We start from the raw sequence: 23,347 nt of genomic DNA, 5'->3' as shown, positions 1-23,347 counted from the left end.
AAAAACTGCGCGTAGTAAAAAAATAAATATATGTGTGTAAACTTGTGAATTTATACATATAATATATATATATATATAATTATATATGTATACGTATAATGACACAAGATATGAGAAAATGTAATATTGCGTGTAATAATCGTCAAACATATATGGTATACCGCATAAAATGTTGATCCTTATGTGTTTTAAAAGGTTGCTTATGGGAATCGAACGATAGGCAATATATATACATGTATATTGTAGCCTTTAGTCTGTCTATAAATGTTATTATAATTTAATTATATAGGTATGTATATAGAGCGACGTACGTGCTCGTTTTGATTTAAAAATTCGATCAGTAGCAGGGTATACTTGGCCACATAAGTGTATGTGTATTATGCATAGAAATCGGCTTAGTTTAATACATATGTTAATGCCACATCGTTTAATATGCCGTATTATTATACATCCTCGCATTTAGCAATAATCCTTGAACCCATGCACCGATTTTAAGCCACGTAGCCACCGCAAAAGTCCAACCCTATTAATCACAATAATTCGTATATTGGTATAGAAGGGCGATGAGAAGCGTAACCAAGCCGATGGAACGTTCAACTATTATTGTTATAATAATACATATATGTATACTAGCATACGTGTACTCGCAATTTTACTATAATATTCTCCCTCGCGGTTTTCCACTCATCCTTCTACGTCCAATTTCGTGTTAAATTTCATTTATCCTCATCTAATATATTATTAATATCCAACGTCTCTAAGAGCCAGATAAATAAAACTCGTTCAAGAATATCGAGCTGATCTTTCATCGCGAATTCATGAGTAATTGATGTATTATAGCTGATCAATTTAATTCAATTCAATCAATCAATTAGTTAATCAATCATTTAATTAATTAATTAAGGACTCGCTGCAGGCAACATTGAAATCACAATCGTTAATTATTGACTATATCTACATATTACACTGTCTACAACAAACATGAGGTACAAGAAACAAAACATATACTTGAAAAGGATAAGAAAAAAAGAAATTGAGAAAAAAAAAAGGATGATAAGATTACAAAAATAACAGTAGAGAAAACACGTTACATTTGCACGTGACATTAGTAATTGCCTAAATTCGGAACCGCGAGAATCACCGATAATATAGATTCTTCGCGGCGATACAACTCTACCATCATCATCATTATTATTATTGTTACATCAATATTTATAATTAATATATTTAATATAAAAGAGCGGAATCTTCATCTGAAAACCAGCTCTCGTCTTGGTAACTAATTGAATCTAATTAATTTTCATTAACACGATTCTATTGCATCGACGTCATTTCATTAATGATAATAATAATTGTGGTTGATATTATTATTATTATTATTATTATTGTTGTTGTTGTTGTTGTTGATATCACTATCATTATCATTGTGTATGTAAATCATATTTATACACATGCATAGAGATTAACGTACCTACGCCTACGCTACTAAATTAAAAATACAAGGTACTATTATCTTCCTCTCCACATATCTCTCATTCGCTAACTAATTCCTGCAAAAACACTCTCCAACTCTCTCGCTCTTTCCCTGACACTTACTATCTCACTCTTTACTTATAACTTTTTAAATAACAATTGAAATCTGTGACCAAAAAAATAAATTCTATATTCATCACATCAACCTAAGGTCAACACCGTCATACTACGTTATACGCGTTCCGTTACTTGTTGGCTTGATGCGGTGGCTGCAAATATGTGTATTTGTCTGTCTGTCTATGTGTGTGTGTATGTGTGTGTGTGCCTATAATTTATGTATAAAACATACGCATGTATCATAGTATAATATAATAGGGTTAGAATATATAATAATAATGATAATGTAAGCAAAGAAAACCGAGGAAAAGTTTTTATGCAGCCTGCAGCGACGATATTTCACTGCACACACACATACACGCACACACGTATTACACAGCAATGAATTTCTACACAATTATATGTATATCGAAATAAACATGCAGGGTAGTAGGTGAATCCGCGAAGGGTTTGTTGTTATTATTATTATTATTATTATTATCATTATTAATATTATTAATATTATTATAACTGTTCCTCGGCTTTTCAATTTTCGAAGATGTAGTATAACGTGGCCTTCGAAGCCAATCACAGTAAAATTCAAACGTTTTACGATTGAAGAGTTTAATTAGTATAATGTTTTTTTGTTTTTTTTTTTTGTATAGCGCGTAATATTAAATACATATAATATACGGGCATTATAAATATTTCATCGCAGAGAAGAAAATAGAATTGAAATGAAAAAAAAAAAAAAGAAATGGCGAGAATCATTTTTTTCTCTCTCTCTCTCTCTCTCTCTCTCTCTCTTTCCTTCTCTTGTCTCCCCGTATTGTAAATTACACGTTGAGTCTATAAAATCACACGCTAGTTTATTAGCGCGTTTTTAATTGTCTTTCTTGATTAGAAAACGATCTGCACACAATGTTAAAAATGTGAGCCACGATGAATTGAGCATCGCCTGAGTAATTGAACTCTCCAATGCGGTTATCATACGATGAACTATAATAGATAATAATTATCCGTACATATACGCAAACGTTTAATTAATAGTTGTTGTTGTTGTTGATGTTGTTGTTGTTGTTATTACTATTATTATTTTACGATATAATCATAGTATAGGGACAGTTCTTAGTTCTGTTAAAGTCAGTACAAAAAACTCACTACGGCTACGTACGCTGCATATATTATACTTACATAATAAAAGAGAATCACTACAACCCACGTTATTGAAAATTTTAAATCAACCATTACAACGTCGAACATGGTGAATTTATTCATGCATGTAATCGTATGCGCGCAATTTTCATAGCTCAGTTGTTATTCTCTTTCCCACGTTAATAATTCCGGTAGAAAAATGAGTTTCATTTAACAACATCGACGCAAAATGGCAGCAATAATTAGAATACGTTATTATCATTTTCACTATAATCGTATAAATAGGCTTTCGTGCAATGTTCACAATGGTGCAAAACGTCTGTGAGTGTGTCTGTGATGCGTGTAAAAAAGTGATATATAATACATGTATATATGCCAACATGACGAAAGAGTTTTCTGCATATTTTATGTGAAATACATTCCCCTCTACGTTTCGATGATTATTATTATTATTATTATTATTATCATTGTTGTTATTATTATTATTATTATGGTGATGATGGCGATGACGGTGATACGGTATAGTATAAATTACATTTGTTTTTTTTCTGTTTTTTTGTTTGTTTTTTTTTGTTTTTTTTTCTAAGACAAATCTATGCAATTATAATTTAAATACAAAGAGATTGCGAATAAGGAAAATTGACGAGAGTAATTATAGAATCAATTTAATAATTATATCATAATTTTTTCATCATTTTCTATTTCCTTTAACGTTTTTATCACTATCATTATCATCATTATTACTATTATTATTATTACATGTACCATGCTTCATGTGTGCTTTATAACAGTGTCCAGCATCAATGAAGTCGAATCATATGTATGCAAGAAAAAGATACGGTGAAAAAATAGGCAGAATGGAGAAAATTCGCAGCCCAATAATAATCGAGCGAAATAATATACGATAGTTTTTTTTTTTTTTTTTTTTTTTTTTTTCCAACAATTTCGTATGTTTATCTACTCACCTATAAGGCATTAGTAATAATAATGATAATACAAATAATAACAACAATACGATGAGTGATATTTTGAAAAAGTTTTTTCATTGCGAAAAAAAAATAGCTAAAAGCCAATTGTATTTACACTCACAAGTACATGTCATTATAATATATTACATAAATGTATATACATATATATTTGTGTGTACAAAAAGTGTTGAACGTGAGGGTAAAAAATAGATGGGAAAAATCAATTGGATTTAAATAAAACGTATGAAAAAAAAAAAAAAAAAAAGAAAGAGAAAAAGAAAAATAATTCCAACTAAAACCAAATATCGTAAGAACAACAATAGGATGAACGAAGCAGTTAATACAAAGAAGACGGCACGATTAAATCGTATCACGCAAGGTATACATTTCGCAACGAATACATATTTATATACATATACATATACGTATACGTATTATACATACGATACGTTCCCTCAATGACACTAAATATGCTGATATATATTTAGATGATAATAATTGTTTATAGTTCGCAAAAATGCGTGGGTTGTTGTTATACCTAATCCTACGCATGTGGTGACCCGAAACACTATATGCACCTATGTATCATGTTACATACATATATTATATCAAATCCACTAATCGATGATTTTAGAAAAAAGTAAAAAATCATTGCCGCTTGTGAAAACGTTCTCGTAACCACGGGATTTTTGCTTTCTACCATTGTTTAATTTTATTTATTGATGTTTTTTTTTTTTTTTTTTCTCTCTTTTCATCAATCTTCATTTTCTGCTTTTCCTTTATACTTCGCTGTCCCTTCTCGTCCGCACCGTAATTTAATTATGGTGCGCACGTCTCTCTAAATATCGATTATATACTTATAATAATATAAGTGTGTATGTATACATACATATATTATAAATCTATTTGATGATAATAATAATTTGAAAAGGCTAACTAGAATTTTACACATACATCGTCGTTATGCAATACGGGAATAAAACATCTAGCTTGTGAAAAAAAATTGTCGACTGGTCTAAATCGAATTAATTTATGCGGGACATATATTACAGTATGGAGATAATATTACGATGTATACCAGAGATTTGTAAATTTTTCACTTTGTGCTACTTTTTTCCGAGTACCTACGAACCAGTTCCTGCAAGATGGTAATAACCGATTTTTCTTTACCTATATAATTTCTTTTTTTCAATTTTTTTTTTTATTGCAAACGCCCCTCGATCTTCCATACTCTCGTTATATTATTCTCTCATTCTTCGGTTGATACATCGTCCGATATCCCTGGACTATTATACTATATAATTAGGCGTGGTATTATGCACAGTGATAATTAAAAATAAAATTCTCAACTATGATACATTTGCATAGGACGTGTAGAAAAATCGTCTTATATATACATAAATGTATGCAATATGTTATATATTATATTATATACGTGCCTCATTATGCCTACAATATATTTTCTCAAGGTTCGGGAATTTGAGCAGGAAAAACAGAAAATCGAAATTATCAGCAAAGAAAGCGGAAAACAGATAAGTGGAGGAAATAGATGCGAAAAGAGGTGAATAATTATAGAAAATTGCATGATGTACTAGACCACGAGAATAGGAATAATAATAATAATAATAATAATAATCAATAGACACACTCGTCGTTGGTGACATCATTGTTACAGAATCGAATAGTAATTATTATTAATAATTTTTTCTCTTTCTCCACTTCTTTTTATACGTTAACTAGAATTAAATACAAAATTTTCATATATTACATATATGTATGTATGTATGCATATTAAAAATTACAAAAGAATCTATCGATATAAGAATTATTATATTTATGTATGTGTTATAATCATGTATGATCCGTGTCACGTTATACGTGTGATTTGTGTTATACATGTACGTAACTATTTATCGATTTGCGAATATTTATATAGATTATTATACCTATGGTAAATTTCAAATCGCTTCGTAAGTAGTAAATCGGTTCGAACAATTAAATGTACATATAAATATATATATGTATAGTGAAAAATAAAATTAGAAATGAAACAAAGTATAAAAGTATAACAATCAGAGTTTAGTACGCGATTAGTTGGTTTTCTATGTTTTAATTAAATTTGCATTTACGTCTTCATTACTTTAATTCAATTAGATTACTTTCCTTTCTATCTCCGTCTCTTTCTCCCACTTGCTCTTATTCTTATCTTTTTCTTTCACTATTTTTTTTTTTCATTTTCTTTTATTTATGAAATTTTTTTTCTTGGTTTCAATTTTCTTTTTCTTTCTAGTTAATAGATTTTCTAACAAACAGGTATAGGAACCAGGGCGTGTAATATAATTGAACGGAAAAAAACGAAACAAAAAGTAAAACAATATACATATGTATGTAGGTATACATATGTAAATATATATACAAATAATTGTAATAATAATAATAATAATAATAATAATACAATTAAACGAATTTTTAATTCCTATGTGAACGTTTGTTTGGGCTTGACTAGTTCTCTTTCTCTCTCTCTCTCTCTCTCTTTTCCCTTCTTATTCTTATTATTCCACTTTTATTTCTCGTTTAAGATACTCTCTGGTTATTTCTTTTGTGTTAATTTATGCATTTACCGTTATTATTATAAATAAAAAAAAAAATTTCATGCAATCTCTTAATATTCATCCGACAGACCGTCACGTGCAACTGTTCAAATCAGTAGTTTGGGGTGGGGGGAGCTGAACAGAACATCGTTGCCAACCCTTTAATTTTATCCTTTGATTTTGATCAAACTTTTTCCCCATCAATTGACGTATCTCACGGTATAAGCATTATAATTATACGACATTCTCCACCAGCTATAATTGAATCCAATAACCAGGCAAAAAAAGGCAAGAGAATAAATTGAAGAATAAGAAAAAAAACAAAACAAAATACAGAAACAAACAAAAAGAAAAAAAAAAAAACTAGAAGAATACGAATTTTCGGGTACGTGCCTCTACAACGTAAGACTTCGTCCGATCTTTCGTTCACGCACTTTTCCCTAATAATTCTTAACCCTTAATCATCAATCATTTATTATTATAAATACCTATGCACGTGTAATTTAATATAGGTATGTAAACCGTATAGGTACGCGCAGGCTCGCAAGCTCCCCGTTACTTTTTTTTTGATTTTTATTTTTTTTTTGTTTTTCTTTTTTTAATTTTATTTATTATTATTATTTTTCCATTACCATATTGTTTTGTGGCGTCGTAAATTGTGGTTATATCATTGCACTACTCCCAGCTACTTTTTAAAATCTTACTTTTAGCTATGCATATGCACATACGTGTGTGTGTGTGTACGTGCGTGTGTATATACATACACATACACACACACACACACACACTAGATGTATACAGACTTAACGATTTTTCGTTTCTCCACACTCTGCACATATCATGTATGTACACACATATGTATAGCCTATATTCGTCACTCTACATATCCACCTTTAAATTATCCTATTAATATTATTATTACTATTATTATTCATCTCTTAATTTATTCATTCACTTATTCAATAAGTTTTTGCTGTCTGTCTCTGTGTAGTCGGTTTTTGTTTTCCGCTGACTGTGTCTCAATTTATCATCTCGCATCCTCCCTACCCCTGATGAAATAGAAATTAATTTTCATTTATTTATTTATTTATCCATTCGTTTAATTATTTATTCAGTTATTTATTTTATTCATTTAGTTCAACGATCTACTTCATTTCGATACAATTAGACTAAAAACAGCACTTGTTTATATCCTAAATCTCGACCTAATGCGGAAATTTTCCATCATCGTCATCATCATTGTTATTATTACCACTAATACGACTACTGTGTTACTACATTTACTACTACTACTACTACTACTAGTACTACTACTACTATTACTACTATCATCATCATCATTATCATTATTACAATTATCATTATTATTATCATCATTATTGATAGTATTACTATTATTAGCCGTTATATTTTTCTAGGATGTTTATGAAGATCAGAGTGAGAGGAAGAGCGAGAAAGGTAGAGAGAGGAAGAAATAAAGAAGGAGAAAGAGAAACATGGTGTGCCTACAATGTATGAAGCCATTCAAAAGAGAAAAGACAGAAAGAAAGAGAGAGGGATGTGATTTTTTTCTATCTGTAGTACGTAATTGATGCACGCGTACATTAATTTCCAACTACACAAATTTTCCTAATTCTCTCTCTCTCTCTCTCTCTCTCTCTATCCCTCCCTCTCCCACCCTCCCGCACCTACTCGTTCCTTTACACGCTCTCTTTGGTACATCTGGAGATCTCTATATACCGATAAATAGTAGTTTTTTATATTAAAAAAAAACAACAACAACAAGAACAACAACAACAACAACAACGATGATTATATTAGTAGTAATGATAGTAATAATAATAATAATAATAATAATAATAGTGATAATAATACTAGTAGTAGTAGTAGTAGTGATAGTGTAGTAAGAAAGACGACCGTGAATCATCGCGCAAATCATTCTCAATATCAAAAGGCCAAGCCAAAAAAAGAAAAGAAAAAGAAAAAGAAAAAGAGCAGAGATAATAACATAATTGATCCGATCACGCGGGTAATAAATTGATTCAATTTGCACGAGACGATTCGGAAGTGATAATATTATGTTCTTGCTGTGTTTTCTCTCTCTCTCTCTCTCTCTCTCTCTCTCTCTCTTTTTCTGATACCATTTCTCGTAACAGCGAAGTAAAAGAAAAAAGTAAGTAAAAATAGAAAGAAAGAAAAAAGAAACGATTCGAAACCCCCGCGGCGATATTATTTCCAGATGTCTGCTACCGTTGCCGAAGAAACGCGGAGAAGACGATTAATCAAACGTTCGAATGTGTTTATTTTATTTATCGTATTACGTACGATCGCTACGTAAAGTATATTTATTTATGTTCCCGGCGAACGTCGTTATACGGATTATTACATACACGATGACGATCAGTTGCCTCCTGAGATATCTCGACGGGCGCAATTAATTATTAACTAGTAAAATGCGTCTTCGATAATCTGACAGATTAATTCATTCGCTGACTGACTTGTGCAAATTCCGTTTCTTGATGTATTCATATTTATATTATATGTATGTTTAATTTTTATCTACAAATATGAATTAGAAAAAAAAAATATATATATATATACATAATGTATGTATAATAATTTCCATCGTCTACAAGAATAATGTTTACGATATAATATTAATAATAATGATAATAATAATCACGAGCTAAGCTGATCAACAACAAGGGATATTTGTGTAATATTAATAATAATAATAATAATAATAATAATAATTAAAAAAAGAATAATAATAGTAATAATAATAAAAAGAATAATAATAGTAATAATAATAAAAAGAATAATAATAGTAATAATAATACGGTGCTATGCAGAAGATATTTTTTTTTTTCTTTCAAGTTTTCTTTTTTCGCAGTTTTTTCTTTAGACTAAATAGTATGTATGTGGTTGTGTCGTGTACAATAGACATAGTTAATTTAATTTAATTTAATTTAATTATAGTAAGTAAAAAATATTATTATTAAATATAAAAAAATAAAAATCATTTATAATAATATTCTTCTCGAAATATATTATAATTATATTCATATATTATATATTATTTGCAATAGATATAGGTATAGGTGTAAGGTATAGTTTTCTCGTTTGAAAAGGTGTGCATCATCATCATCATCATCATCATCATCATCATCATCATCATCATCGTCATCATCGTCATCATCGTTATCATCATCATCATCATCATCATCATTATTATCATTATCATCATTATTGTTATTACCATTATCATAAGCGTAGGAAGTATATGTATATGTATATGTATATGTATATGTATATGTATAGGTACGTGTGTAGGCAGGTATAAAGGATTCAATTAGAGGACGAAGATCAGGGTTTGAGGATGAGATTGAAGTTGAGGTATATCGAGCACCTACACTTTGGTTAAACGATTATAATAATTGCCGATATCTATAACACACGTTACAACTACTATTCTACAATATACAAAAATTTTCTAATATTCCTCCTCCCACCCTTTCTACCTCTTTTTCCATCCCTTCGTCAACCTTGTTTTTCCTCTATCCTTTTCTACTACATGCGGTACGAAAATTTTCCTATAATCCGTGACATTTGCTTCGCCCTCCCTCTCTCTCTCCCTCCTACTCTCGGTCTCGCGAGATTTAACCAGAGAACTAATAAAAACACGATACAGAAACAAGAAATCAGGACATGGATTTTTCTTCCGATTTTTTTAGTCAAGAATATAACAACGGTATAAAACACTTCTTCAACACTCGATAATACAAAATCTATTTCAAATGACTACCACGTTTCAATTCTTCCTCCTCTTTGCATGTTTTACAATCATTATCGTCATCATCGTTATTACCATTGTTATAATTACCGTGATTTCTTTATTTTGTTTTTTTTATTCTTTTTTTTTAATATTTTTTGTTTTGTTTTCTCTCGTGCAATTAGTACCTATAATTCAATTATACTTTTAAGGTTGGTTTATATATTAAATGTAATCATCGATATTATTATATATTAGTATTTATATCCATGACAATTGTCATTATTATTTTTATTATTATTATTATTATTGTTACTGTTATTATTATTATTATTATTATTGGTATTATAATTATCATATTATGCTTTATCACACATATTAGAAAGGAGGTGAAATCACATCTAATATACTATCACTATTGGTAATATTTTTTAATTTCATTTTCATGAATTTTAATAATTATTTTCACACGCTGTATTTTACATACATACGCATATACATATATATTATATTTATTTTATTCCTCTTTTGCTTTTAAATCACGCACAGTCGGCTGGGTGGGTTCAATCATGCCGATGGAATACAGACCAAAAATTTTTTCCCTTCTCTTTTTGTCCGAGAAGGTGAAGAGCTAAACGATAATAATTTGATCGAGTATAGCATTACATGCCGAGAAGGAATGATAAAATTTTCATGTACATACGCTGCAGAGTTTGTGAAACCAACGCAACCATTTTCTACGAGCAAAATTAACGAAACAATTGACAAGAAAAAAAAAAAAAAAATGCAAAAGCATCAAGAGAAAAGTTGGAAAAAAAAAAAAAAAAAAAAACCAGGTAGAGTAGTAGAACTACTATTGCATGTAAATCAATTAGTGCGATTAAATACAAACTGTTCTTTATCTAGTGATAATAATTGTATCTAATTTTGAAAAATAATACCACTGTATTGGATACGGAAATACCTATGATTAAATTTACATACGATATGGATGTACATACATACCTACACACATACTGAACTAGAACACGCTATATGTATACATATAAAGATATAAAAAAGTTGAGAGTGACACCGCGGGGAAAAGTTATAATACATGAAGAAGCTATGCACACACAACCATCTTTTTAATAAAACTAGATTAGATAATAATAATAATAATAATAACAACAAGAACAACAACAACAACAACATCAGCAATAACAACAACAACAATAATAATGATAATAATGATAGCAGTTATCACTTCTCTGTCTATCAATTAATTTACTTCATATACAATTAATTATGTATATCAATTTTGCTGGTGTGTGTGTGTGTGTGTCTTTTTTTTTTTAGGTGAATAGAAAATACCACGCGTACGCCATGTTTTTCTTATCACTCTCTGTGAAACTAAAATACCGTATAATTAGTGTCGCCTTAAAGTGCACACGCGTTTGACAAATGTATGATATATTATATATATATATGTATGTATATGTCGTTTGAAAATTACAAAAATTTAACTAGAAAATCTTCTGCTTGACGCAAAACTGTTTTCTTAAACATCTTTTATGTTCCTTTCATTATCTTTTCGATATACTATACATCTAATGAATAGAACGCACTACTATATACGTGGTTAAGTGTAACCTATTCGTGAATTTTGTACATACATACACGCACATGTAGATAGATATAGAATATTTTATCCACACCGTTAGAAGATAAAAAAAAAAAGGTTTTTTTTTTTGTCCAATTTCATAGGTAAATTGGTACCTAATCTTTACATCTACAATTGTTCAATTTTATTAAACTCTGTGTGTCTTTCTGTGTGTTTGTGTTTGTGAGGGAGAAAGAGAGAGAGAGAGAGAGAGAGAGAGAGAAAGAAAAAGAATTCACGCCTATGTATCATGTATTGTATGTATCTATATGTATAGTATGTAATTTATATAAATTTTCATACGCACGCTTTCCAGCCGTTGCTGCGTTTAACGTAAGGTTTTTAATTAAATCGCAAATTTTTATATAATAATATTGTACGCATGTGCAACGCATACGTTAATTTCACGTCAAGCTTGCGTTAAAATTGCACTAACTATATATATATATATATTATATATATACCTTTTGTTTAAAATTTTACCAAATTCATTTAGAATATATATGTATATTTACACATTGTTCTTATTTTTTTCTTTTACTTAACCGTTTATACTTTTTGCTACCTTCTCCACTCCTCTCCTCCACCTCCTTTACTCGCTTCCGTCTGCAATGTTATTACGTCGGGATTCGGTATAAGAAGTGGGAGAAAAATTTTTATCCTATGAATATCACTTAAATCAATGAAATCCTCTGCCGATTGCTTTGGTAACTTGCTTCGTTAATAATAATTGTTGTTATTATTATTATTATTACTACTATTATTTTCTTCAATATTGTACCGTAAGTAGCAAGAGAAAAAAAAAAACAGCAGAAGAAAAAGAAAAACACATTCCGTACCCGTGAAAAAATGTAGCCAATTACGACTTGCCAGGTATAAAAAAATCACGATTTATACTTTCGGCACAAAAATTAAGGATAGAAATACGTCGGCGTTGAATGGCGAATGACGATGGTCGAGTATTTCTACAAGGGATATTAAAGGTGAGTCCTTTACAGGCAGTTGTATGCGTATTTACATAAAATAGACGAAAAAAATAAATATTTTCACGGTGAAATGTAAATCCGACTTCTCGTCTTTTCTCGCGTTTTTTGTGTTACACAATTAATGTAACTATGCATAGATACAGACATTTCACACTGCATTTATGTATATTTACATATAATGTGACTTTCTCAATCGCGGAAAATTGAGGGATGGATACAGACTAATTGTAAGAATACAGGATATAATAGCGTACGATAATATTTGGTAACTCGCCTGTATATTCAGTGAATGGTTTGTAATATAATCATTCTTACTATTATATCGTCATTAACATTATCTTTATTGTTACATTATTTATTTTAATAATAATTTGAACTACGCTTGCATTATTTGATTATGTATACACCGAGAGAAAAGTTTTGTTGGTAAGTAATTCACTTCGTTTATTTATTTTTATTTTTATGAAATTTTTTTTTTTTGTTTTAATTTTTTTTTTTTTTTCCTTTTTTGCTTTTTCCTTTATATAAGTTTTCAATTTTCGTTTACTAATTTTCTTTTTCCTTTTGTCTATTATATTTAGTATATATATATATATATATATATATAATATACGTAATAATGAGATAGAGTTGAGAAATTGTTCTATTATATGTTATTATCAATTGCATACTGTATACGTATACACATATACAAAAAGGTACTGCAACGAGATTGGAGGGGGTGGGGGGGTGAAAAGACATTTGAAGGGAAAATTGAAAAATTTTAATACAATCGCAGGCTTTCTCGCGAACACGGTTTCACATGTCGAATTTTCAACGTACCTATTCAACCAAACAACACCGATGTATACCTCCTACTATCGTCGTCTGCGAATCGCGAATTAATGTTGAAACTGCAGACGAATAGCAAGAAAGTCGAGCTTGGCTATTTATATTTCGTCACGTTAAAAGCATCGGCAGAAGATCTATTATCGCATAATAATAACGCGATATTTATTTCCCCGACTATGATTATTTCCTCGTCCTCGTGAAAACTCTTTATTACCGCGAAATTGTACAATTTACAATAAAACAAACACGATCATCTAAAAAAAATTTCGCCTATTATCTGTATGTGTACATATTTTTTGTTTTATTTATTTTTCATTTTTACGTTTAAGTTTATCATTGTTATTAATTGTTGTTTTTTTCTTTTTCTTTTCTTTTTTTTTTTTTTTTTTTTTTTTTTCTTACGAAACCATCGTCACCTCCTCATTTTTGTCCTATTATAAAACATACATCGACTAACGTGTCTCCGATGAACAGTATTTTACCTATATAAGCATCTTGCAAGTCCGTTTCGTACACGAGACATATGTATCTGTCAAGTCATTTGTGTAACGCTGCTCATTTTCGACAGCCGTCGAAGTTATTATATTGGCGTTTAATAAGCAACGGGAAGCGTAGATTTTTTAATTTTTTTTTTTTTTTTTTTTTTTTTTTTAATTAAAATCTAATTCTTCATTTTTTCTAATATATATCATCGTGCAACGATATTGGTAATATACATAATGTATGAAATTTGTCTAGTTATTTTGTATCTTTCTTTTCTTTTTTTTCTTAATTAATTTATTCGACAGTAAAAATCGTCGTTCGGTACGATTTTTACCATTCTCGATTTTTTTTTTTTTTGTCTCTTCTATTTATTTATTTATTTATTTATTCTTTTCTGTCTCTTTTTATTTCAGTTCAGTTAATTTAGACTTCGCTATTTCTTTCAACATCTTTCTTTCGTCTCGTTATCTTCGTCGTTATTTATCCCTGTCTAAATTTCAGCTGCAGTTGCTGGTTTATCAAATAAATACGTTATTCTCCGTTTCTTTCACTCTCTTCATCTTCTCTCTCTCTCTCTCTCTCTCTCTCTCTCTCTCCCTGCCCCCCTTTCTCTCGCCAGTCCATTCGTTTCCGCATTCGGTTCTCACTTTGATTGCTCGTTGTCCGTTTTCGCGTTTCACGGCTTCTGTCTCTTGTATCTCGAAATTCGATCACACGTTTAAACATATACAATATTCATGAATTTCAAAGAACAGCTTGTCGAGTGACCGCGAATTATGAGACGACGACGACGACGAGTCATCTTTGCCTAGTGAGAAATATATTCTCATTCGCTTTAGAATTTCTTATTTTCTCCATTTTTGCAATTTTCCTTTATACAAAGAGAGAGCGAGAGTATTCCGAATGTTCGTACAATTATAACGTGGATAACGATTTTTTTTTTTTTAACTTTTTTTTACTTCTTTTCCTCTTCTTTTCAATTTTTATTTTTATTTTTTTCAAACAAACCGTGACGTTACACATCACTGCAAAAAAATATGTGCAATGTGTGATATAATTGCTGAAATTACAGGGTTAAAGCGAACGAGCGAAAAGTTACGACGCGATATTAGCATGTAATGGTATATAGCCTTCTTTCAATCTTTCTATAAATAACTTGTCGTTATTATCGTTATAATATTGCGTTATTGTAAATTTCACTCGAAACTATTCTTTCTTTTTCTCCCCTTGTTTTTCTCTTCAATATGCCTAATTTTAATATTTTACGCATCCTGCTGCATAATTTAAACGAGTTTTTGTAACAACTCTGATTACCACTCGCGCATTTTTCGCAAGTATAACTAACGATAATAATAGAAAAATAATAGTAATAATAATAATAATAATAATAATAATAATAGTGATAATATGTAGAATAGTACATACAGGTATGTTCTAATCATCCTCCCCCGTCTATAAAACGCTAGCTGCCCCTTGATTAAAATGAAAAAAAGAACTTCCCGGTAAACAGCGAGCAGTAAACGGTTCATAATGATAATAATAATAATAATAATAATAATAAATCAATCATTATTATATAAGAAGACATACACCACACACATGGCTTTGTGTTGATACACGATATATCGTAGGGTATGGTTTATTTGCCATCGAAATATACAACAAGTTGCATGTGTATATATATATATATCGACCGACAAAAACCCCGGTGAAGGTTACCATTTTTACCTGTCAATAATTCCTGCAGGTGTGTATGTATAGCTGCTGCGCTAAACTCTCTAATCAACCAACGACGCGTCCTCCACCTTTTCATTCTCCTCCGTCAATTTCTATCACTCACCTCCGTAGAATTTTCTTTCTACATTTTAAATATTCGTAAGGGTATGCATAATTAATTACCGAAAAAGAATCGGACGAAGACACGTTCGGAAAAATATCGGCGTGTCTCGACAACTGTTTCTTCTTTCCGGTTTAAATTCGTCTTCCTATAATTCGATTCGACGAGCCTCTCTGCGACGAACGACGACGATCTCGTCGACTGTCCATGTGCTGTCCATATAGCGGTGCGAATTTTCTTCCCTTTTTTCTTTTCCTTCCGTTCCGTGGTTTTCCTCTCTTCTATTTCACTCTCGTAACAACCGCGTTTGCAGTTCTCGCAACGTTTATAGCGCGTAGTACGGTAATTGTCGAACCTGACCATGATGGTCGTAGTAATAATAATTGCGATTGCGATTGCGATTGCGGTTGCGGTTGTTGGCTTTCCCCCGTTTTTTTGGTTCTGATAAGGTAATGTATGGTGTATGTGTGTATGTCTGTGTGGGTGTATATGGTGTTTGTAGTTTTAATTAGCTAGTGCCGCGAGATTATTAGCCGCGGGGCGACTATTCTTAACGTAGTTGGGGTTAACACCAGCGGAACGGTACCGCTCGTGGTCTGTCGGCACCCTCCTTCACCAACGGCTTGTGGAACTCCCGTCCAGGGCGGGAGTGAATCGTTGCCCAACAATGCTCGCAGTAATACTGGAAAACACAACGATTAGCGTTATGAACTCCGTCGTTTCATGCCAAGGCAAAAAAAAAAAATAAATAAATAAATAAAATAAAAATGGAATGGAAAACTTTTTCAGTATATTTTTATCGACGAGACCTAAATAAAAAATTAAAAATAACCTTTCTTTCCAGTCATTTCAGAGAAATCGAAAAGGATAAAACTGATTTTCAAGCTAACCTGGAGACACGTTACGTTGGCGCAGAAGAACGGGGCGAATTTTCCTCCGCATCGCTGACCCTGACACTCGTCGCACATCTGATCATCCAGAACGTACGGCTTGACTTCAACCTAAGAAAAAACCGTGAATAAAGATCAATTGGTTATCCACAGCTCTTCGAAAATTACTGACACAATTTTTAATATACAGTAATTAATTTGCAACTTGGTGAAATCATGTAAAATTTTACAAAGTTATCTGATATTACTCGGACTTGATATTTAATTAGAAGAGGATAGGAAACAATTGTGAGAAAGTTTGATAAATCAAGTCAGCAGATGATATTTGAAATCGGAATTGAAAATTACGAGAGATTTATCGACATCGACGAGTTATAGCGATCGATTAATTAATTTAATTAACAAATTTTCATGTCATTTCATACGATTCTACGAGATTTAAGCCCCGTGATTTCACCAAGTCTCACGTGGTTTGAAATATTTCTAGTTGATTAAAATGGAATTTAAAATATTCGATCAGCCCTAGCAATTGATCGTGCTTTCGATAAGTACATAAATAGATTAATTGGGAAAAAAGTAATATACGTATCGACGATTAATAGACGATTCGCACAGCTAAATAAATTATACCGAATATGATGAAAGTGAATATCTCCTCGATGAATCCTACATTAAACAAAAATATCGTACTTTGTTTTATCAACTCTTAATTTCAAATCCATCAACACCGGAAAAAAAGATCAATAAATTGTGAAACACCAACGACAGGCGAGGGTGAAAATGTGGAAAAATGATAAAATATAAACGTCGCAACATCGAGATTTTACCATTCTTTTGTAAATTTAAATGAACTATTCCTGTATTTCGACTTCGTGATTTGAAAAATTCTGCAGTAAAATAAATGACCACGTTTTATAAAAAAAAAAGCCTTCTATTTTCTAATCCTTCCACGTCCCAGACTCGAGGAGTGACGACCCACCCTTTTGTCGATATCGCCGTGCTGCAGCTGGACGAATCGCGCGGATATTGCGGCGATGTAGCTCTGTTGATTGCTGAAGGCGACCCTCCCGGCACCCTTCGGGTACTTGAGCTCGGGGTCGGTGTCGATTCCGGCGTAGCAGACGCCCCCATAAAGCCGATCCATGATCATCGCGAGTTCGACAGCCTTAAGGGGCCGCGGGACGCCTCCGACGAAGACAGTCTTCCTGGGGTCGAGCGGCATCGAGGCGTCCAGGACGAAGTCGGCGTCGCTCAAACGCCAAGGCCGTATCTGAACCGGCTTGTCCTTGATCGTTGGCGAGCTTACGCAAAGGTAGAGCTTGTCGTCGTCCTGGATACACGCGTCGATCAGCTGCTGCACGGAGGATTCGTCCTGCGGGGATGAGAGACGTGGGAATGAATAAAAATTAATTTCAACAAGAAGTAAGAAAAAAAAAAAAAAAAAAAGTTAATTAGTAGTAACGATATTTGCAAGGCACGATTTTGTCATCGACAAATCATCTACAATCGATTTGAAAGAGGATAAATTCTACTGTATAATAATTATATACCTGGAAGAGCAGAAAGGCGTAACCCTTGGGAGGAAAATACGACTTGCTTTCCGCCTTGTGTGGCCAGTCAACGACAAGTGGTCCGAAACGACGGAAGCTGGCTGTGATTTCATCTGTTGAACATACGAGAATGAAAAATGTTTCCCTTTCATTATATTGCATGTAATAAATATATATTATACAAAAGAAACATTGTTAAATTTAAGTATAACAAAACCCTACACATAACTCGATGAAATGATAAAATCGTTTGAAAAAATGAACAAAACTGAAAATTTAGCTCGTAATTTTGCTACGAAAAGAAAAAATAATAAAATAAGTTGCTGTTAAAAAAAAATTTCTATAAAAAGAGACAAAATAAGAAAAAAGGGGAAAATAAATGCCTCGTTATCAAAAAAATTTCAAAAATTCAAAGAAATTTAGTTTTTATCGGTTTCTAAAATTTACGCATTTATGTAGGATACCGTTAAACACGATGTACAGAAATAATTTGATTACTCGTTTATATTATCCGCAGTGACATACAAATATAACTTTGTAACCCACGCATCATCGTGCAAAATAAACCCGGATTGATTACTGCTTGTCCAAGTTCGCATTACAAAAACATTCTTCTTCTTCCTCATCGCCTTATCGCCGCACGAGCCGAGCTAATCGCATTCCGACTCGTTCTCGCTCTTATCGCATACGTATATGTATTATATATACAAAAAAATAACTTTATACATACGCGTCTACTTTAATATCAGCTGTTACATGCGTTTATGATACAGAATATCACCGATCAACAGGAACAACAACAACAAACATCACCAATTTTTATTACTTTTTTTTTCTCTCTCTCTCGGCAGGTTGATTCCCCGCAACGTGTGTAAATAAAATTGACGTTAATCTTGAATTTTTCAATCATCTCTTCAATAAAGATAAGAAAAATATTTTAGATAAAAAAAAAAAAGAGAAAATAAATTACACAAAAAGTGAAGAAAGAAACAAGATGGAGATGGACAACAAACGCACCCGGGTCATCGACCCCTGATACAATTCACAAAGTATCAGAGCCGAGCTGTACGATTAATATTGTAAAACGTAGTCTAATCACGAGGATTAAACGAACCTTCGTCGATGTCCGGCGGCAGACCGCCGACGAAGACCTTCCGCGAGAATCGTTCGCCGGTTTCGCTTCCCTGGCTGTGAGGGCTGCTGCGACTCGGTGACGAGAGGGGAGCTACCTGGGGGGCAGTCATTCCACCCCCGACACCGACGTTCACCCCGACGCCGACGCCGACGCCGCCGTCGAGTTGACCAGCAGCTGTCGGATCCTCGAGGAGAGTGCCGCTCTGTTCTTCGAGGCTTGGGAAAAACGGCGACTTGCCTGAAATCAGTTGAAACGGAAAAAGGTTGTGGTTAAAATGAAGAGATTCGGTGGACCGGATCGATCGACTCACTGTATCGCCGTTTTATCGGAAATCTGGCTCTTCTGATGAACGTAGCCATGCTTGTAAAAAGGTCACAACGTAAAACTCGTATATCGTATTCCCTGTGTATTACTTAATATATGCACGTATGTATGATAAATCGAAAACGAATATTCGACGACGAGTCGTATGCAGTTTGTACGAAAACCGGGTAATAATTACGTCGAGGTATTTTTATACGCGATGATACTTTTCCCTTCTCAACGAATATACAATACAATATAATCTAGATCGTTATATCAAACCGGTTGCACTGCTGCGGTTTAGTTTTACCGTTGCTAAGGGTAACAGACTTTTCGCTACACAGTACGATATAGGTATACATATATGTATGCAGAAGGAAACAAACGCCCTCAGCGATTAATCAGTCATGTTTTTACACCCTCAATTTTTATTTTCTTCTTCTTCTTCTTTTTTTTCTTCCCTGATCTTGTCAGATATTCTCCTTAAGGTGCGTTACTACGTATGATATATATATATATAACATATAACCTCGAACGAATATTTTATCCAGGATTTTTCTTTCTTTTTTTTTTCCTCCCGTAACGCTCCTTCTAATCCGATTTGCATGGGAAAGTAGGAATGCGGTGTACGGCGTGGATTTTTTCGTTTTTCGTATTTATTTATTTCTTTTTTCTTTGCTTCTCCTTTCGGGGGAACAAAAAGAACAACGCCGATGCGGCAAAGCAGCGCTGAGACTATCGATGGGGAACTTGAGGGGTCAGTGAACCCAAAGGGACAAAACATATACCGACACAATTTTTCCTTACTGTATATACGATCTTTTTCCGCATATTTTCAAGCACTGTTATACATATAATATAAGTACACGTGTTTTAATATATGTATAATGCAACGGTAGAATCGGAAATGTGTAAACGATATACGATATTATATTTTCGTATACAGAAAAACAAGTAGCGAAAAATAATAACATTATTTAGTTCAAGATATAATTTTAACTCGCAGTTTATTCGTCACCATATTATATATTGTTGAGAAGGAATTTCCTCTTCCTTTTGTTATTCTTGAATATCTATAATACATGCCGCAACTGTGTTGCGCAATACAAGATTTTAACATATATATAATACAGCTAGAAACGTTCGTAAAAAAGGAGAGTTCAGTACAGTTGAAAAATAGTATTAAAAACAAAATATCGGATTTAACGTTCTGAATTCGAGAAATTGAGTACCAAAGTTATATAAATTTTAAGTTATATTCAGTATATACACAGGAACGTACTCTACCACAATGATAATTAATAGATACAGTGATATTGAATCACAGATTTTATTGAAATCAAAGAAAAACTTGTCAACAAAACGTAAACTTCGTTGACTCGAGTGAAAATTGATATAACTATAGGTAAATAAAATAATGTATCCAAAGTTTCGTTACCTCGCGCACTTAATTTTTCTTTATTAATAACAATCATAAACACATTTATAAGGTAGAAAATTATCGATAAGCGTGTAGACGACAGCCAGACAGTAGAAAGTGGCGTAAAGTCCTAATCGTAGACTCGATCGTGGATTACGACTGTAATGCACCTATTATAGCTCGAAGCTGTAATTGTTGAATATCAGTATATAGACTGGATTGTAGTATAGAATTCAGTTCAAGAAACTGCAGCCCGGAGGCCCTCATGTTTAAATTTATCAGAGTTTATCGATCTAGAGATGCGGGGATCCCAGACATATTGATCTTATCGTGAGCACGACATGCTCCTGTTACACATTATATATCTATACTAGACGTCTCGCCTATCAGATGTTACGGTAAAAATCCTGAAGCTCGGCTAAAAATTTCGTCTCCGTTTCCTAACTCGTATGTCTATTTGTTTTTCAATTTAAGACAAAGTGCGCAATATTATCATCGGAATAATAATTTGGCAAAATATGTCATCGAAGATGTGAAATTTAATTCGTTTTCTTTTTCGTCCGTTTGTTTGGACCCTCTTCGTTCTATACTCTATCCTTCATTGGTTCTACCAATGCGCAGGATGTGCGACGTGAGTGTGCTTCATCCGTCGAATCGATGTAGGTACAGATTAGCGTCTATAACATGGCTAGTTAGCGGTTAACGATGGTTATTGGCTATTGAGGACATCCTTCGTGTAGAATTCTCGCCCGACTCTCCTCCACCTCTCTGCTGCTCGTTTTAGCGGCTTCTGCATTACATATCTATATATATATAGATATATATGTATAGAGTATATGCGACGCGTGCGTTACTGTGCAAGCTGATGTAGTCGTCGCGATCGCAATTGGTAGTTATGAGTTAGTTTTCTTTTCGTTAGGTATAGAGCAAAAGGCTACTTTAGAATTGTCATATAATGTGACATATGTGTATACATATATGTATACCTACGTACTTGCACAAGTATCAGAACAAAACATGACTACCTACTATAGAACTTTTGTTCCTTGTCACAGTGTTTAAACGAGTTCAAGCATCGGCATCGGCATCAGCAGTTAGTCGACACTGATATACGTAAACCGAATGAAACTTTCACTGTTTAAATACAACGCGTCGATGGATCGCGTTAAAGAAACGAGACAGCAAATATTCACGGATAGCCTCACTGTGATGTGTATGACATCTTCTTCTTCTTCTTCTTTTTACTTTACGCGCGAAGAAACCGAGCTACCAAAATCTGGCGACAGATCAAATGAACGCCTGTTATATCTATATATTGTCAGTTCGTCTAATTGTAAGACCCATTATCGGAAAATATATTAGGCTCAGATGTAGAAGCGAGTTGTGTATATAGGTGCCCCACGTGATACCCGAGAGAAGGTTTACCATCATTTGTTAAAAAAAATGCACAAACGAATTCAGATGCTGATTATTAGTAGGTCTAGCTAGGGAAATCGGCATTTCAGCACGCATATTTATGGGCACACTCCATATCACGGTAAGTTAAAGCATATTCTTCGACCTTCCCGTGGGAAAACTTTCTCGTTTCGAACATATCCATATAGAAGTCTCTTATATTACCCGGCAAAAAATGTTTCGAGTTTCGCGCAAGTCTCCATTTTTTTTCTTCTCCCAATCTATAGCTTCGAGGAATCGCGTCGCAAGATAAATCCATCGATCGTTGATCGATGGCGATGATTATCGTATGAATTTAGAGCGAAAAGAAAATAAGAGACAATAAAAAAAAAAAAGCATTTCGTAGCTCAAATCCGGGGCAACAGATCATACGAGCTGTATGCAGTGACCGGATGTTGATGAGAGCATGCAATGGCGAAGTATACCATGGGCTATACGGTATGACTGATCGCGTTCAAGGTGTGCCTCGAAGGTATAATACCTACATCGAATCGATCGTCGAAGGTCGATCGCCTCTCGTAAATTGGCTGCGATCTATTAGACCGAGGACGCGATTATTTATAAATGGATAATCTGGCTGCGAGGCGTGCGCGAGTGCAGCAGACGACATTTGTGTATAAAATTATGTCTAGCTAGATCCAGCTACTCGTACGCATTTGGTTTATACTTGGAACCTCGAGGTTATACTCGTACTCGCAACAAGTACCTAAAAGCGGGCGGGTATTACTTCAATTCGTATACCTACTGCCAAAGTGACGGG

The 23,347-nt window shown here is 32.8% G+C and overlaps 1 protein-coding gene across 3 annotated transcripts in view; it reads right to left on the bottom strand.

Moving 5' to 3' along the window:
• Nucleotides 1-15,809: 15,809 nt before the first annotated feature.
• Nucleotides 15,810-23,347, bottom strand: part of LOC124413477 (cytoplasmic polyadenylation element-binding protein 2-like) — a 129,110-nt gene continuing 121,572 nt past the window's right edge. For all 3 annotated transcript variants that reach the window (XM_046894067.1, XM_046894068.1, XM_046894066.1), the window contains 5 exons: nt 19,389-19,646; nt 18,275-18,387; nt 17,704-18,096; nt 16,725-16,835; nt 15,810-16,516 (listed from right to left, as the gene is read on the bottom strand). In XM_046894067.1, coding sequence (XP_046750023.1) covers nt 16,400-16,516; nt 16,725-16,835; nt 17,704-18,096; nt 18,275-18,387; nt 19,389-19,646 — 992 coding nt within the window. In that variant the 3' untranslated portion in view covers nt 15,810-16,399. The remainder of the gene's footprint in view (nt 16,517-16,724; nt 16,836-17,703; nt 18,097-18,274; nt 18,388-19,388; nt 19,647-23,347) is intronic.

The sequence above is a fragment of the Diprion similis genome, chromosome 12 (assembly GCF_021155765.1).
Source record: "Diprion similis isolate iyDipSimi1 chromosome 12, iyDipSimi1.1, whole genome shotgun sequence".
NCBI lineage: Eukaryota > Metazoa > Arthropoda > Insecta > Hymenoptera > Diprionidae > Diprion > Diprion similis.
The sequence above is the reverse complement of the archived record's forward strand: the minus strand, read 5'-3'. Positions and strand labels throughout refer to the sequence as shown.